This window comes from Primulina tabacum, chromosome 8 (assembly GCF_025594145.1).
Source record: "Primulina tabacum isolate GXHZ01 chromosome 8, ASM2559414v2, whole genome shotgun sequence".
NCBI classification, from domain to species: domain Eukaryota; kingdom Viridiplantae; phylum Streptophyta; class Magnoliopsida; order Lamiales; family Gesneriaceae; genus Primulina; species Primulina tabacum.
Genome location: NC_134557.1, coordinates 2,180,029 through 2,197,284, shown reverse-complemented (window position 1 = coordinate 2,197,284; position 17,256 = coordinate 2,180,029). Strand labels below are relative to the sequence as shown.

The following is a 17,256-nucleotide window of genomic DNA, read 5'->3' as shown; positions in this document are numbered from 1 at the left end:
TTTACGAGTTATATATTTATATTTTTGCGATTTTTTTCTTCGTGCGCTACTACATCAACATGGCTCTAACGTAATACAGTGTCATATGAACAATTATATTGGAAAAAAGATTGAAATTGCCAAAAATTGTAAGATATGTTGATAAAATTGAAATTTATTAATATAATCTGTCAAAATAACAAAATGATAAATATAATGAATCAATATTGTAAAAATATATGATTTGTTTTAAATAATAAATATAATATTTTATTCAAGAAAATATAAAATAAATATATGTAAAATAAGTAAGTATCACAATTTTTTGTGTTTTATTTTTTGAAATGAGTTCAACTACATAAATTCAAGAAAAGAAGCCAAATAATCGACATGTAAAGTATAAAAGTTTAACACATGAATTGACACAAGATAAAATAATAAATATATTGGACAAACATTTATGCATACAAAATTTTTAAAAAATTAATTAATGAGCCATGTAGCTTTATTGTTTGGGTACTACATAATTTGATTAAATCCCAATGAACACAATCATCATATTTAATCATGTTTTCAATAGGTCGTCAATGTCTATTTTTTTTTAAATGTCCATGTACATATTATTTAGGTGCATGCCTCAACAACATTAGACCAATTTTTTTTTTTGGGCCCCTGTGAGGGCTGGGCCCTGAGGCGGTGGCCTCTCTCGACTCACAGGAGGTACGGCCCTGGTAGGAGGATTCTTGATCTTAATATTAAATAATTATTTGTTTTATTGATCCCGATCACATATATGTGCCAGAAAAAATTATTTGTACATTATTCTCTTATCAACTCGATTGAAATTAAAAAAAAAAAATGGAATTAATGGGCTTACTGTTTGTTATATTGAAGTTAATTTGATTTTCCTCTTGAAAAAATTAACCCACCATTGTATCTACTAATGTAGCATAAATCGTAAAAGTATGGATTTCACGTATTTTTGTATGATATCGCGTTTGATATATCCTATACCTTTTGTTATACGTACAAGTAATAAATCTCATGGTGGAGGAATATAGAGTAGGGCATTCTTCAAGTTAAATTACGCCGACCGATTTTCAACTACTTCTATTTTCGTTAATATATACTAGTTGCGTGTGTGTGTGTAGATATTGTGAATAAAGAGTTTAATTTGCTATTATAAAATTAGTAGCTTGAAATTTATTTCATGTAAATGGATACGATCAAGAAGTAACTAATAAATTTAATATTTCAGAACATTGTTGCTCGTAGGATTAAATAATGAGGGAGGAATTTTATCGAAGCTCGATTTGGACACAAGCTACATTTCTTAAAATAACTGATAAATTTTAGAGCTTTTTTTTTTTTTAAGCTTTTAAAAGTGTGTACAAGTTTTTAAAAAATAGCAGAACATGTTCAGTGGTGGATACAAAAGCTAGGAAAAGAATATTTTAAATTGAAAACGAAAAGAAACTCATGCATTAATTAAAATAAATTTAAAATTTTACGCTCTCCTTTAGAATCGATTAAAAAATTAAAGGAGAGAGTTGTTATATAATTAATTATATATATAAAGTGCTAGACGCCATAAAATTCCTTCTTGGAGGGAAAAAAGTGTTCTATCATTATAATATAAAATACTTGGTGACAAATACTACATAACCGTACAGTAGCATAACGAAACAGACGACGAAAGGTTGAATTTCGTGTTCAACAACGTCATCACTGATAAATGCATCTCGCCAATTCTAACAGTCTCTGCGGACAGCTATACGACCTAGGATCATTTTCTGACCACAAAATTATGATATGACAATGACTGCGAATAAAAATCAAAATTCAAATAAACAAGATACAGAAACTCAACAATTTGGGTTTGGATTTCCACGAATGATCCATGCCATTGGAAAGATCAAGGACCACCCAACACCGTATTCTAATCAAGGGATTCTTTTCATGGTGAACTTTTTCCGTTTGTTGATACCAAGTCTGAGAGATCGGCCCCAAAGAATGCAGAGTGAAGGGCACGGACGCATTGTTCTGATTCGCTATCGTTTACTATCAACGATATATTGACTTTTGAAGCACCTTGAGAGATCATTTGAACATTAACTCCATTAGTTCGAAGGACATGGAAAGCCTGCCACAACATGATGTACAAACAACAATGAGGGACTGAAGTTATAGTTACCAAAGGATTTAAGAACTAAGTTATGATGAAAACGGATGCAAAGGAGTTGAATCCCAGGTTATTCGATGTTCTGGACCTGGTTCCTGGTTCAGTAATGACTCACGGATCATTCCAAGAATCAGCTCAACCATACAAACTGAGATGATCACGGGAAAGACATGACATTACCTTCATTGAACAGGGACTGGGGATCATTGCCAATGTCCCTCGTCCAATCCAATTTCCTTAAATTCCTCACTCCCAAAAGAACCATTTACAATGCATTCTTAGAGCCACGAAAAATTACCAAGCAATACCAGTGTCTTTCTCAAGAAATGTACAGCAATAACTTGGAGATAGCCATGCCAACTCATGACATGAAAGGAACTAGCAATAATTTTCAAATTCTACCTATTTCAAAATATACTTAACAAGTGACGGACGCTTATTTAACAGCGAAAAATTAATTATTTTTGTGATAAAAAAATGTTGTACCTTAACATATTGTTTTTTCGAACTTGTTTTTTATTTAATATGGCAATATCTTTACTTTTCCATTTCATTTCATTTCACACCAATTTCTTCTGAACCTACAATAATTTAAGACATAATCTTTCTACCAGTATTACTATAACATTTACCAAAAAGAAAGCTCATGTCAGGCACATTGCTGCCCAAGTCTACATCGAGTATAACATGATACTAAAAACTGGAGAAGTAAATTGCAAATAGGCAGAACCTTTTCCAAAATCAACGAGGATCTCTGAACATTTCCAATGAGAGAGATGATGGATCTGTGCTGAAGAAGATTCACAACTGCAATATTTTCTAGTTCTTCCACAACACGATCTAGTTCCTACTCATGAAGGGAGAAGTGAGGTGAACAACATAGAATAAAGAATAGAAGGCATGTCTAAAGCATATCAAAACAAAAGCACATAGTCAGAGGCAAAAATTCATGCAAATCTGCAAAGAAATAGACGGCTCAAAACAGCACACATTTGCTGATTGTGAATTCTCTGATACAGTTTTAATTTTATAAATGGAAACAATAAAATGAGGCCGAGTATCATACGCTTGCCTGCTGGATAAGTTCTCTGCTCCAAAGCTTGGATGGGTCCAACGTCAGGGAAATACTGACCTCACTAGTGGCAACAACATCCACTGATATGCCTAAATCCTCAAAGATTGAGAAAACCTGAATAAAGGCATTGCAAAAAGAATTGCATTAGAAATAAGACATCTGTCAAGTGGCAACAGTTATCACAATTGTTGGATAATCTGCATGGCTTGACCTTAGCAAGAAATCCAACTTGACCAAGCATTCGAGTGCTCACTATATCCAACATTGTGACATTCCTTTTCAAGACAATGCTAGTTAGTACTGCCTGGAAATGCAAATGACCGAGTATAAGTATCCATAAGTTCTATTTGGTTTTTCTAATCGCACTAATGCGCCTACCTCACTCATGTCTCTTGTTCGAGTAATCAGTGTTCCCGGAGCTTTTGGATTGTAAGAGTTCTTCACACGCACAGGAATGTCACCCTCCCTAGCAGGTCTCATGGATTGTGGATGAAGGACCTTTCGATAAAAAAAATATTAACACATGGATTTTGTGAGCTGTGGATACAAGTTCGAAAAAAGGAAGAATTCCCTAGTTGGCGAACGAGTCGCCATCAATAACTAAGTGAATCAGCCAAATAGTAGGGAAATATCAACACTGCTACACAAAATACTGAAGCTACAGGCAGGATGAGACAGAATATATGAAATTTTCCAGACAAAGTAAATCAAAGTTTTCCACTGGAATTACTGAAAAAATTTAAAACCACTAATTTTCCCATGTAAATTGTCAAAAGGATCTAGCTAAAGCTAGAAGAGGCCAAAGAATATCCAAATTCATTTACTTTAAATTTTGGAAGTTATTGAAACTTTTAGCTATTAAAATAAAATTGTATGATACCTGAGCTCCAAAATAAGCAAGTTCAGCTGCCTCATCAAAAGTTAGATATGACACTGGCTCTGCATGGGGGTATATGTTGGGATCACAGGTCAAAACACCATCCACATCTTTCCATACCTATTAATGATAGAGCAGCTAGATTATTTTAAAAGTTAGATATGACATTGGCTCTGCATGGGGGTATATGTTGGGATCACAGGTCAAAACAGCATCCACATCTTTCCATACCTATTAATGATAGAACAGCTAGATTATTTTAAACCTTGAAGCCTCAAAAAAGCATATATCTGAATGAATTTAACAAAACTGAAATGTCTAATAACACATATTTGTCGTGCATGGCTTCAATGTAATCAATCTTTGGATAGAATGTAACGTAATTCGCGTAATTGGCATGCTTATATTGGAAATCCAAGTTTTTTAAATCAGACTTTTTGAGCACTAGAAAAGCATAATTGGAGGTGTATTTCAGCATGTTTAAGAGCTGTTCCAGTATCACATTAAAACTACAAAACGGGTTCAATCAGACAGCAGTGTTTTTTAAGGCATTAGGATAAAAATACAAATTGTTTCTAGTGGTTTTAGCATCTGCCCAATTGACCGTAGATGCTCCTTGGATGAATAGGCAAAATTGAAAGCAAATTTGTTGTTTAGGAGGATAAGTGTTTATGTGGAACAATCTCATTTCATCTATCCATTAAGTAAATACAGCTACCAGAGTACATATGTTGCATGTACGTAACTAATCATGTTACACAATATGTTAAATATGATACAAGAATTTATTGTTTAGATTTGTTTGCATCTTTAGTCATTAAGTAGCTTCAACTCTTCTTTTTGGTAGAACCTATCATTTTGGAGAAACTGATTTTTTTTAATGTTGATGGGTATTTACAATGACCAACATGCGAAGAAATTCAATTTACAAAATCAACCTTTACTATAATTTTCTTTTTAATCGAAATTAATGTAATTTTTCATGGTTCCAGGGACCTGAATTTAACGGTCAATCGGTCATAGAGTTGCAGAACAAGTGTAGAACGAGTGGATGATGACCAACCTGAATTTCTCTCAACCCCAGTGCTTTACCAATACTTGTGGCAGTCAAATCACTACCGCCCCTCCCCAATGTGGTCACTGCGCAGCTTCTCCAACCCTACAACCAGAGAAGGCCACAATATCTTCAAACTCAAATATAATTATGCAAAAAATGCAGTCACATAATAAAGAATATCTGCAATGACGGGGCAACCTTCCCAAGGAAGCCGGTCACAATAGGAATTGCAGGATCACTAATCCAATCTTCATGCAATCTCTTTGCTACAGCTGGATACGTTGCTTCTAAAATATCCGCATTTGTGAAATCATCAGTAGTTATAAAACCTATCTCGAAGGCATCATACTGCAAAGCAATCAAAATGTTTGGATATTCAGTAATATGTGATGCTGATGGTTTCCATTGATAATCATTGGAAGGACAGGAAAAAAGAGAAGAATAAAAATGATTTTTCCAACAGAGTATGTTGTATTATCTTGTGATATGGTGACTGAAAGATGTCCAAGATAAAGGAAAATGAACTATACATTGTAGCATACCCTTTACTCCAAAAATAATAGTTCATTCTAGCTGCTGACTTATGCCAGCATCTGAAAAAAGTATATTATCTACCAAACTGAATTCACCAAGCTTTACAATGAAGAGGTGGGTGGGCTTTGACAAATGTTGAACAATATACCTTACATTAGATGAATCAAGAAAAGCACCAAAGAGGCCAATAAACTCTTTGACACTATAGGGGATAACTTTTAATCACAAATTGTTGGCTAAAGAAAAAAAAAATTGAAAGAAAATCATTATGAAATTATTCTAAACCATTGGCAAAAACTTAATTCTTTGTAAGAAAGAAACACATACTTGCCGCGCTTTGACACCGATTCTGTTCAAATATGCTGCAAAAATCCTAGTGCACATGCACTCCCCAAAAGATACTAAATAGTCCTTTGTTCTTGGAGTCATCTCTTTAATCATAGCAATTCCATTCAGAAGTTGTTCCAACTCAAAAAGATGCTCTGCAGAATGTTATCCATAAGGGAGAAGAATCATAAACCAAAAATTGAATAGATGATGACCACAACTTATAGACAAAAATAAGAAAACTGCTAAAGCCGATCAAAACTCAACCTAGGATGCTATGTTCCGAGATTTCACCAAAAAGCAAAAATACAAACTAAACATTATACACAAAAGAATAATTGTGCTGAAACTAATGTAGATGGTATATAAGCAAAATTGTAAATGCACATGCAGTAGAAATGAATTCTTATGCAATCAAATAGGCTTAGTAAAGACCAATTGTTCGAAACACAGTCCTTCCACGGCCCATATTATTCAAAAGCATCCTAAAACGATAACTACATACAATGGTGGGGTAAAGTTAGTTCTCATGAATTCCATTAGTAACAGAAGGATAACTCACTTGCAATTATAGATCTTTCAACTCCAAGATCATCTGCAGTCCTGAGTATAGCAAGATTGCCATTGAGGTAAATTACTCAAGAAAAAAATCATCTCAAGAAAAAAATCAGAACAAAACATAGAAATATTATGAATAGATACCGTAAATGCAAATCCTTTATGAAGGTCAATTCTTGAAGATTAGATATTTTTGTAACACCGCATTTGACAGCTTTTTCTCCGGCCTGATATCCAAAGCATGGACTAAAATCCGATCTAAAATCTTCTCATAAGACTTTTCATAGCATAGAGATACGCAAAGATTAAAACATGTCTGTAGACAGCGGAAATATGTACCTACCAGTAAAAGATTGTTGGTTGTTTTTCCCATAGCGGAAAGAACAATAACAGGCCTCTCTTCTGGAAAACTGAGTATAAGGTCAGCTACTTCTCGCATTCTATCTGGAGAGGCAACAGATGAACCACCAAACTTCATTACACATGTCAACTCCTTCTTAATTTCTTCAGAATCTTGGTTTTCAGTATCATTCCTATCGATCAAATCAACATTCCCAGCCTCCCGAGTGAATTGCAGAGAAACAGTTCCGCGAGACCCTTTCAGCAATACACATTGACCAAGAACACAAGAGATGCCGGATACACCAAAATGAAGAGGAAGCTGGCTGTGCTGAAAGAATGACTCTCTCTTTGAGAAAGTCAGACATGGAGTTTTGACTCCGCATAAATGCAATACTGTTGCCATGCTTAATGATTCGATAAAGAAAGCAGTGCGAGTCTGAAAGAAAATTAATGGAAAAACAAAAAATAAGAGAGCTGATTTGTGGAGAACACTTCTCCAAGTCCTGTAAAGGTACAATCAGAGAGCAAGCACGCAACCTGCAAATTCCGTAGCAACACAAGACATTAGTATTTGGTAAATGTCTAATATAATCCACAGAAGGCCGTGCAACTTGTTCAATCACTTCATTTTCACATCTTCATGGGATAATTATCAACAATATTTTTCAACAGCGAAGAAGAAAAAGTATGAAATTGGGACAGAAAGCATGAAATAAGGAAAAACAAGACTGAAGAGTTTCAAATGGAAGTACCTGAAAACAAAGCTTTTGAATTTTGAAAGGGAAAGAATGATGCTCCTTCCTCGAAAGAGAGGTAGAAGCAGAGGCAGTGGCAGGCTTTACCAGACTCTAAAACGATATTGCATCCAAGCCTAAGATAACAACAGCCACCAATTCAATAAACAAATGTGATCCAAAAGGGATTGTAAATGTAAGTCAAACCGCTTAAGTGACTAAACAAAGTATTTACGATATGGTGCATCAACAAATCCTACAGAAATACTTAAAATAGCAGTAAGTACCACGACAAGCTTATAAAAACATACGCAGTTTCAAATGTGATAATAAATAAATAGAAAAAAACAAAGAAAATCACCAAGAGGAATGAGTAAATCATAGTCTCAAACAATCCCGTAGATTAGATGCCACAGAAACAAAAGGCAAACTCATCTCAAACATCATCGATTTCTTATAATTGACAATAATAATAAGCTAATTAAGTTTCAAAGCGAGAGATACCTTAATGCAGGCGCCACGCATACCTCATAGAATTGACCATATAAGCTAGTGGGAGATCGTAGATCGTATGCATTGTAAAATTGAATCATGTAGCAGAAGTTCTGTTCAAAAGATACGTCTAAATGACAAATTGTCTCACAAGAACAAAGACTTGTCACCAAATGACACCCCTAAATGAATAGTTGCCTCTTGCGAGAAATCACCTCTCTTGAGCAAGAGTACTTGACGTGAATCTAACTTTTGGCAAATTATAAGTAAAACAGTTAATATTTACTCCACGACTTTTTCATTATAAATTGGAAGTTTGCGAGCAAGCCTAGAAGCCAAATCATTAGCAGCAACTTTCCTTCATGAATACAACCAAATGCAGATTAAATAAATGATGCTTCATGATCCCACTATCTGATATAATAACGTTCAGAAAATAAATTCAGAGTAAAACAAAGCGACATGGACAAGCATTTCCTTAAAAGCATCGAAATCCAAATTTTAGCGTCTCTGATTACGTGCAAACCTGAGAAAAACATTTATAGGAGAGAAAACATACCTGACAAGAACGAAATCCCGCCGCTGGATGGAGACGTATGTAGTTTCGCCTCAGAAGATTCCACGACAATACCGCATCGGCAGGCTGCAATTATTATTATTACATTCACACACACCAGTCGGCCGCAACGAAATAGAAGCCGCCGTACCGGCGAAAAGTAAAACCTAGACCACTACAATCCGTGGAAATAAATAACAGTTGGTCCAGGTCATTTCAATTTGGTATTTTAATTTTTTTTAAGGGAAGCACATGTTAAGGTGTTTTTATTTATTAAATTAAATTAAATAATATTTTAAAATTTTTGAAGCGTATTGATAATAATTTTCTTAATTGAAAATAGAGTAAGTTTCAATTTTAGAGGATACTTATGATTTTAAAATTTTATTTATCATATAAATGTAATATACATAGTAGGAGGGCAAAATTGGCCAACGGCGAACCGCAAATTATCTAGTCGATTTTCGGCTTGGAGCGTCGGGAGTTAACCACAAACCCTAAAACCTCAGCCCACCTCAAAATTCTCCTCTCTCCCTCTCTCTCGACAGAAACATGTCGCACTTTGGTAGATCCGGGCCGCCGGACATCAGAGACACCTATTCTCTTCTCGTCCTCAACATCACTTTTCGTAGAACCTCTTTTTCCTACTCTTTGTTGGTCTTTTTCGTTGAATTTTCTCATTTATTGGTTTTTTTTTAGGTACGACCGCCGATGATTTGTTTCCTCTCTTTGATAAGTATGGAAAAGTGGTTGATGTTTTCATCCCCAGAGACAGAAGGTACGTTCTTGGAAGGTTTATGTTATCTGTAATTAGTGATTATGCAACACAATTTAAAGTACTTGTGAATTTATGGATATGTTTGAGTATGTGTTCAATATAATCTTATTTCTGCAATTTGGCTTATCGTTTGAAAATTGATAAAAGTGTGTATTATATTTCAAAAGATCGGTATATTGCTTTCGAGTTCTGACGTGAGGTCACATACAGTGGGCGTGTGTTTTATAAATATATTACAGATTTTACCTACTTGTTCAAAAGAATGTGGAATATGTTGGATTGTTATGGTTTGGCATTGATAAAGATGTCTAAGACGCTCGAGTCCCTGAATGTTGTTTGTAATTCTATGCTGTTGATGTATTTCACCTTATTTCTTAAAATTCGTTTTGTTTCCATTACTGCATGAGTAATTTGTGGCATGGTTCCAATTTTTTTTAATTCATGCTCTCCAGTACTGAGATAATTGTATATGCACTTGTGGTTTTAAACTAGCAAGTGCTGGGTAAAACACTACCTGTATTTATATATTTGGTTGGCCCTTGACTCCTCATCTCTGAATATTCTCGCTCTTCCTCAATGTTTGAACAAACTTTTTGTTAATCCTTTTTGTATTTTGAGATAAAACAGTCGGACCTTTGAATGTATATTGATACTGCTCACTATTTTATGACCTTTTGAAATAAATGGCGAAATTTAGAGATAAAAACATCTCAGTGATCAAGTGTGGATCTGTTTAGATCAATTGGGTTTGAGGTGGCAACAGCATTTTGCCCTAAAATGTCATTATTGAGCTTCCCAGAAATATTGAATTGGAGGTTATAATTTTCTGTGAGACGGTGAGACTCAATTTTGGCTGTAAACTTCTTTATGTTTAGCTGAAGTGCTCCATACTGTCACTGTTGTGCACTAGGACTGGAGACTCGAGGGGCTTTGCATTTGTTCGATATAAGTATCAAGATGAGGCTGCAAAGGCGGTCGAAAAGCTAGATGGTAAGTTTGTTGGAGAAAATGGATTTTAAATGGTGTGTTATTTGATTAAATCATTGTCATTTTTTATCATGGAAATTTTAACTCTTTCATGTGCAGGAAGAGTTGTTGATGGGCGAGAAATAATGGTTCAGTTTGCCAAGTATGGCCCAAACGCTGAAAAAATGTAAGTGTTTGTTACATCACCATTTGTTGGCCTTTTGTTGTGTGTGTAGTTTTCTCTCTTTGAGTACTTTTATATTACTTGTTGGAAATTGGAATCACTTGCAGAATATTATTCTCTGCTAAAATTTTACAGGTTATTTTTCTAGGCTTTGTTCATGAACTTTGTTAGGTTACTGTTTTGAATTGCCATTTGTTTGTGCAGTTGATTGATTCATTGATAGCTGTTTCATTAAAAAAATTTAAAAAATGCCACCTTAACAAACTTAATGGTCTTTTTCATCAGTCAGAAGGGGAGAATTTCAGAACCTGTTTACAAGTCCAGAGGGAGATCAAGAAGTCGCAGTCCTCGGCCAAGGTATATTACTTTTTCCTCATGTTTAACAAGTACATGACCGCTCAAACTCATTATTTAAATCAGCTATAAGGCATTTGGAACATGGAACTGCAGGAAAGTAAATATTTGCATTTATGTGAATTGCGCATTGGTTTGTGTGGTGTCTGGCATGTGATTTTTTTAATTTTTTGCCGTCCCTTTGGATTTGGAATGGAGAAACCATATTCAACAGCTTCGCTTATTTGCTCACTGTTTATACATGTCATCTACGTGACCAGATCCTGTGAACTTACTTGTTATTGAGACTAATATTCTCTATTCACTTGAATGTATTCAGAGTTTAAAGATTTTATTTACAGATGATACGTTCTTTAGAAAATCTATATATGTATTCAATGACAAGAAATCAAAAGAAAACATGTACATTTTTTGGTTTCCCTTTCTTCAGATGCTGAGAGCATGTATTTTGAAATCGAGTATCTTTCTTAGTCAATTGTCCTGATTCAAAGAAAATCGATCCAGGCACAGAGATGGCTACAAGGACAAGGATTACCGGAAGAGGAGCCGTAGTAGAAGTAGAGGTAGATATGAACGTGAGCGGGAGCGGGAGCGGGAGCGTGATGGTGGCAGGGACAGGGATCGTCGGCACCGTAGCAGGAGCAGGAGCAGGAGCCAGAGTCGGAGCCGCAGTCGAAGTCCTGGTTTTCGCAGAGACCGTGGAAGAGGCAAATATAATGATGAGCGACGCAGTCGAAGTCGGTCTGATGGAAGGTATTTCTTCATTGTTACCTTTATTTATCTTGAGTTTTACTGTATGCTCATAAATTTATATTGTGATGATGATGATAGTCCTGGTGCATCCCCTGTTCGTCGCAGTCCTAGTCCTCGGCAAAGCCCATCTCCACGGAGATCTCTGTCTAGGGATGTAAGTCCAGATGCTAAGAATTACAAAGAACGATCAGCCACCCCAAAGAGTGTGTCTCCTCGTATTCTACGTGATGGTTCTCGAAGCCCATCTCCAGGTTCTGAAGCTGATGTGAGTGTTGGAACCCCCTTGAATCATTATCTTGGTTGGAGTTTTTTTTGACAATGCTTTGTTGGATCTTGTTTCAGGAATAAAAGAGTTGGTGTGGCTCGATGCGATAATGACTTGATACAACTTTTGCAGCAATTGTCTTGGTCCTGTTGGATAAATTGGATATTTCTATGTAGTGGTTGCTATTAGTGATGTCCTCAAGATTACTTTGAAGGTTGAATTCTTCTTCACTGTCATGAAATCCTGTGTCATGTTTGATGGTCTTTGCACCTTGGTATGGTTGCTACCTAAACAGTGTCTGCTTTTGTTTCCCTTTGCTATTTATACTGTTGCATGAAGTTTGTGGAATTTTCTTTTTTAGTATTTATTCAACTCTCCGCAATTAGCTTCTGTGTTGTTTATCCTGGATATGGATCGTTGAACATTTGACTCATGTGTAAACTTTACTGGCCTTCTATAGTTGTGCTCGTGAGAAGTAGTTGCTGCTGATTGACGAGATGATGCAGCAGCTATTGATGCTGTGTTTAGATGATGCAGTAGCTGTCGATGCTGATTTTACTTTGCTGTCGATTGTTTTAATTTCTTGCTGGTGACGAACAGGTGTCTAAACAAACTTTTTTCAATGCCATGTTTGGTAAGATTAATATACCGACCTAGTTTTGAAGCACATTAAATTCTGAATTTGGCCCGTGGCCATCGTAAATTTTGCTTGCTTATGATTTTGGGAATTAAGGAGAGTTCTGTAAGTATCATGTAGCTGAGGCTATTGCCATAGATCCTTTATATACTGACAAAATATCGACCCCCCAGGCGTTTGTTTTTGTCACCTATACTCGAGGATTATGGTAAGATATTAACTGATTTCACCCATTACTGGTGCTCTATTTGGATTTTGTTTGTAGCTAAGAAATGGCACACAGCTGTAATCTGATATTAGTTGTGTTATATCACAGCATGAGATCGCCGCTGTAGCTGTGAAATGATACCTGATATTCTTGTAGATTGTTGTAGATTTTGTCGCTGTGTTGCAGCTCAATGCATGGAAATGCTTAATTCGTATGTGTTCCAATACCTAGTATTGATGTCAAATTGAAGTTTGATTGCTGTCTTCGCAAATCTGTTTTCCATTGTTTTACTTGCATTCATTTACAGTTTCATTCCACCAGAGTCCCTAGTTCGTAATGTATATATCACACGTTAGCTCTGCTTTGGGGTGGTTTGGTTTAAACTCAGAGCTCAGCAAAGAGATTTTGGGAGGGGTATTAATGTTTTATCTGGAACATGTTTCAATTTTTTTCAAGATAAGCTCGAGTATAGTTGATTACGCTGTGATCTTCAAATGAGTTGATGTAATTTGGCCACGGATTACTTATTTCCCAAAATATTTCTACATTCAATTTTTAATCAACCCAGTCATTTATTTTTGCCTCTGGGGTGTTGATGAATCGAGTCAATGCAATTTATCGGATTCGATACAGTTAGGAAAAGTAAGCCCGGTCAAACTTTTTTCTCCCCCACGTAAAAAAAAAATGCATATCGAGTTACATGTGTTTAATTAGGTTGATGCCACCTATGATTTTTTTTTTAAAAAAGTCGGTCAGTGCCACTCTTTCATGTACTCTTTCTCAACCCTTGTAGAAAGACATGTATCTGTGGGTTGGTTATTATTTTTTTAAAAAGAAAAAATCTACCTGTGGTTTGAAGTTATTTTGTTCAAAATTTATACGATCGAGAATATAAACAATTTTGGAACATAATTGCGTCCGCTTGCTCAAACGTTGAATGTTTTTATTAAAACCCAGAAAAGAAAATGATCGAGGACACGGGGGAGTCGGCAAGATTACAATTTTAATTTAATTTTTTTTATGATGTTCTCTCACTTTGATTTATCTGAAAAGAGGCAGTTGATCGTGGCAAGATGCTATAAATGTCATTACAAATCATAGACATTCGTAGGGGCCTCTCCTAATAAAATTATGTTTTTGTGGACTTTTAAGTTTCAATTATTGGCCTGAATCAGCTACTGTTGTCCCACTTTACGATACTCTAGAATTTCTCTTCAATCAAAAACATTTTTTTTTTATTTTTTCCTGGCATAGCAATGAAATGTTTTAATTAAGCCATATAATTGTTAGCAGTTATATCCTTTATATTCTACGAGGCATCGCATAAAATACGTATTTAATATGTTATTATTTAGATTTATATATAATTTTTATTTATTAAGTCGTATGATTTCTAGCAGCTATGATTTTATTTATTAAGCCATATTTTTTTATTTTAAATAATCATTTACATATTGTAAATGTATGTCTTTAATATAAAAAAAGAATAAAAATAAATAAATAGGTAATAAGACCCACAAATAATAATGATTGTCGTCAATGAATGGTAGATGGATAACAATCAAAATCCGAGATAATTCGGAGTATTTCTCCTATACCTGAGTGTTTCCGGATCTCATCCCACACCACCAAAGCATCACTCAGCCAACAAAGAAAATGTCGACACTGTGTGTACCAGCACAAGTTCCCTCTGTAGCCGAGGACTGTGAACAACTCCACAAAGCATTTTCAGGTCAGCTTTTGATCAATCCAGATTCGTGTTTCGTGTTTGTGTTCTTTTCTTGTGTTATAATGGTGTTATGGGATTAGTTTGATCATTTGTTTGACTGATCCCGATGCGATTATATATGTCTTGGGTAAAGATGTAAGAATCCCTGGTAATTTTTTGTCTAAATCCTTTTGATCAGTGACCAGAGCTTCGGCGGATGGAACCGTCAGAATTTTTTGCATTTTATTCATCATTCTTGAGTTTTGATCCAAAATGTCATTGGTTCTTACTCGACTCTCTCAAACGCTTGTTTAGTTAGTTGATCCGTCCGTCTTCGAAGCAGTATATCAATCTACAATTGAGATTGTCAAGGAAGAAAATGGAAAGCTGTTTCCTTTTTTTTACTAATACAAATATCATATTGCTTATCGTGGAATTAGATCCGGTACTCCGAAGATTTTGATAGATCTTGAGTTTTAATCTAATAATAATTACCCTGTTTTGGACCATGTCTTTAATTGTTTCATTCGAGGAGGTACGAAAAAAAACTTATATTTTGATATTAGTACTCAGAAAGTGGATATGGCGGATCAAACATCCTACTTAGTCATTCGATTATATCAGTAAGGTGTAACTTTATCGCTGTTCTGTCTTTGTACTAATGGAATTTCATTGTCTTTACTTGGCCGGACTTTCAGGATGGGGTACCAACGAGGAGTTGATCATATCCATTTTGGGCCACAGAGATGCCGCACACCGCAAGCTGATTCGACAAGTTTATGCAGAGACTTATGGAGAAGATTTGCTCAAAGCCTTGGATAAAGAACTATCAAATGATTTTGAGGTCAACTGACCATGTTTTTTATATTGTTTTTGTTATCATTTGTGTTATGGGTTCGATTGCAGGTGGATCAGGAGTAAAACTTTGGATGGACCATGAAAAACCTACGCCATAAGCATCTTCCACCTACAACATATTTGGTCATGCGTTCATCAGTTGGGGACCGACCTTGACACCCTCCTCAGAAAAGAATAAAACTCGATGATCAATCATCATGAAAATACTGAGACTATAGTTACTTATTTTTGTTGTGGACCCAGTGTCATGCTTCTTATTTAATTTATTTTCGAAATGTATATGCCAGAGGCTTGTGTTGCTCTGGACACTTGACCCTCCAGAGCGAGATGCATATATTGCTAATGAGGCTACAAAGAGGTGGACATCGAGTAATCAAGTTCTCGTGGAGATAGCATGTGCAAGATCACCAAAAGAATTGCTTCTAGTTAGGGATGCTTATCATGCTCGTTTTAAAAAGTCACTTGAGGAAGATGTTGCTTATCACACTACTGGAGACTTCCGAAAGGTAGAAAAAGAAAAAAAAAAGAACTATTTCATGCTAAATTTGACCATTTTTATGAGTATATTGTAGCTTTAAACCCTTCACTTTGTTGTCATCTTTAAGGATGCTGATGCTGGTTCTTTTGGATAATTTTGTTTTAGCCTTGGGCTACGTCTATGTTTCTCTAGTAGCACTGTTGCATTTTACTTAAATAGTATAGTCACTCTAGTTATTGAACCTAATTCTTTTTATCAGAAACCACCATGGATCTGTATGGGCCTATTTTAATCACTGGTTAAAGAATAGCTATTTAACGTATTGTTGATTTCTTTCAGCTTTTGGTCCCCTTAGTGAGCTCCTATCGCTATTGTGGAGATGATGTGGACTTGACTCTAGCCAAAAAAGAAGCTAAAATTCTACATGAGAAAATCTCAGAGAAGGCTTACTGTGATGATGATCTCATCAGGATATTGGCCACGAGGAGCAAAGCACAAATCAGTGCAACACTAAATCAGTACAAAAACCAATATGGAAATTATATAAACAAGGTATGAATGCATATGCACAGTCTTCAAGCATAAATATTTATTCCTTTTACGTGTATATATTATTATCTCTGAATTTTGAAGTAGTGGGTATTTGACGGATAAAGATTGCAACACCACACAAGATTTTCACCATAAAAGTATTTCGAGATAAATATTGTTCATATGCACAACTTAACTGAACCACGGTAGGAGCATATCAAAGATGCATAATCATCGAGATAATATCAGATTTGAAACTGCAGTTTGTTGTTTGATTTCTGTCAATTATGTTAACAGGACTTGAAAGCCGATCCTAAAGACGAGTACCTCTCCATTCTGAGAGCCACGGTGAAGTGTTTGGATTACCCAGAGAAGTATTTTGAAAAGGTTATCCGGCTTGCGATCAATAGGCGTGGGACGGACGAAGGAGGCTTAACCAGAGTAGTTGTCACGAGGGCTGAAGTTGACCTGAAACTTGTCAAAGACGAGTATCACAAAAGAACTAGCGTGCCTCTGGATCGAGCCATTGCTAAGGATACTGGAGGAAACTACGAGGATATGCTTCTGGCCCTCATCGGAAATGGTGAAGCTTGAGTCTAAATAATCTCCCCATCTGGCGTTTTGAGCTAAATAAATAAATAATCTTAAATCATCTTGATAGAATTTGGTTGCGTTTGTGAGGTGTGTTTTATGAAATTTTAGTTGTTCTACTGCGTCCGCATTGAGAATTGCTTAACATGAGGCTGTGACTCTTGGATCTCTCTTTACGTATTAAATAAATTTTTTTTTATGTATATTATATATTATATTATGTTGTGTGTTA

General features: G+C 35.4%; 3 protein-coding genes across 11 annotated transcripts; 2 read left to right on the top strand and 1 right to left on the bottom strand.

Moving 5' to 3' along the window:
- Positions 1-1,657: 1,657 nt before the first annotated feature.
- Positions 1,658-8,920, bottom strand: LOC142552840 (aspartokinase 2, chloroplastic-like). Of its 6 annotated transcripts, none has more exons than XM_075662701.1 (15): positions 8,717-8,920; positions 8,170-8,270; positions 7,684-7,802; positions 6,933-7,468; positions 6,734-6,816; positions 6,594-6,634; positions 6,032-6,186; positions 5,369-5,518; positions 5,177-5,272; positions 4,117-4,233; positions 3,615-3,734; positions 3,448-3,540; positions 3,228-3,350; positions 2,892-3,008; positions 1,658-2,122 (listed from the first exon to the last, which is right to left on the bottom strand). In XM_075662701.1, exons 4-15 carry the CDS (start codon positions 7,332-7,334, stop codon positions 1,937-1,939), a joined length of 1,683 nt encoding a protein of 560 aa, XP_075518816.1. In that variant the 5' UTR covers positions 7,335-7,468; positions 7,684-7,802; positions 8,170-8,270; positions 8,717-8,920; the 3' UTR covers positions 1,658-1,936. The 6 variants fall into 6 exon arrangements, with proteins under 6 accessions (XP_075518816.1, XP_075518822.1, XP_075518818.1 ...); XM_075662707.1 differs by having other exon boundaries at positions 3,234-3,350; XM_075662703.1 differs by having other exon boundaries at positions 6,933-7,367.
- Positions 8,921-9,133: 213 nt separating this feature from the next.
- LOC142552838 (uncharacterized) lies at positions 9,134-12,705 on the top strand. 4 transcript variants are annotated; one of them, XR_012821877.1, is made up of 9 exons: positions 9,134-9,341; positions 9,413-9,491; positions 10,402-10,481; positions 10,578-10,644; positions 10,927-10,998; positions 11,500-11,748; positions 11,854-12,013; positions 12,091-12,287; positions 12,474-12,705. XR_012821877.1 is itself a non-coding variant. In XM_075662700.1 (8 exons), the coding sequence occupies exons 1-8, from the start codon at positions 9,266-9,268 to the stop codon at positions 12,094-12,096; spliced, it is 816 nt and encodes a 271-aa protein (XP_075518815.1). In that variant the 5' UTR covers positions 9,134-9,265; the 3' UTR covers positions 12,097-12,459. The 4 variants fall into 4 exon arrangements, 1 of the variants encoding a protein (XP_075518815.1); XR_012821876.1 differs by having other exon boundaries at positions 11,827-12,013; positions 12,091-12,227; XR_012821875.1 differs by having other exon boundaries at positions 11,827-12,013.
- A 1,683-nt stretch (positions 12,706-14,388) lies between these two features.
- On the top strand, positions 14,389-17,228 carry LOC142552837 (annexin Gh1-like). The gene is made up of 5 exons (XM_075662699.1): positions 14,389-14,590; positions 15,265-15,410; positions 15,712-15,930; positions 16,242-16,454; positions 16,731-17,228. Exons 1-5 carry the CDS (start codon positions 14,515-14,517, stop codon positions 17,025-17,027), a joined length of 951 nt encoding a protein of 316 aa, XP_075518814.1. The 5' UTR covers positions 14,389-14,514; the 3' UTR covers positions 17,028-17,228.
- Positions 17,229-17,256: the final 28 nt, after the last annotated feature.

Coding starts and splice junctions, on each gene's coding strand:
- LOC142552840 (XM_075662702.1), bottom strand. CDS start 7,334: ATGGCAACAGTATTGCATTTATGCGGAGTCAAAACTCCATGTCTGACT. Junction 5,519..6,031: donor TCGGTGTCAAAGCGCGGCAA/GTATGTGTTTCT, acceptor ATTGCTTTGCAG/TATGATGCCTTCGAGATAGG. Junction 3,735..4,116: donor TTGCTTATTTTGGAGCTCAG/GTATCATACAAT, acceptor TTTTATCGAAAG/GTCCTTCATCCACAATCCAT.
- LOC142552838 (XM_075662700.1), top strand. CDS start 9,266: ATGTCGCACTTTGGTAGATCCGGGCCGCCGGACATCAGAGACACCTAT. Junction 10,482..10,577: donor GGCGGTCGAAAAGCTAGATG/GTAAGTTTGTTG, acceptor TTTCATGTGCAG/GAAGAGTTGTTGATGGGCGA. Junction 11,749..11,826: donor CGAAGTCGGTCTGATGGAAG/GTATTTCTTCAT, acceptor TGATGATGATAG/TCCTGGTGCATCCCCTGTTC.
- LOC142552837 (XM_075662699.1), top strand. CDS start 14,515: ATGTCGACACTGTGTGTACCAGCACAAGTTCCCTCTGTAGCCGAGGAC. Junction 14,591..15,264: donor ACTCCACAAAGCATTTTCAG/GTCAGCTTTTGA, acceptor CCGGACTTTCAG/GATGGGGTACCAACGAGGAG. Junction 15,411..15,711: donor AACTATCAAATGATTTTGAG/GTCAACTGACCA, acceptor TGTATATGCCAG/AGGCTTGTGTTGCTCTGGAC.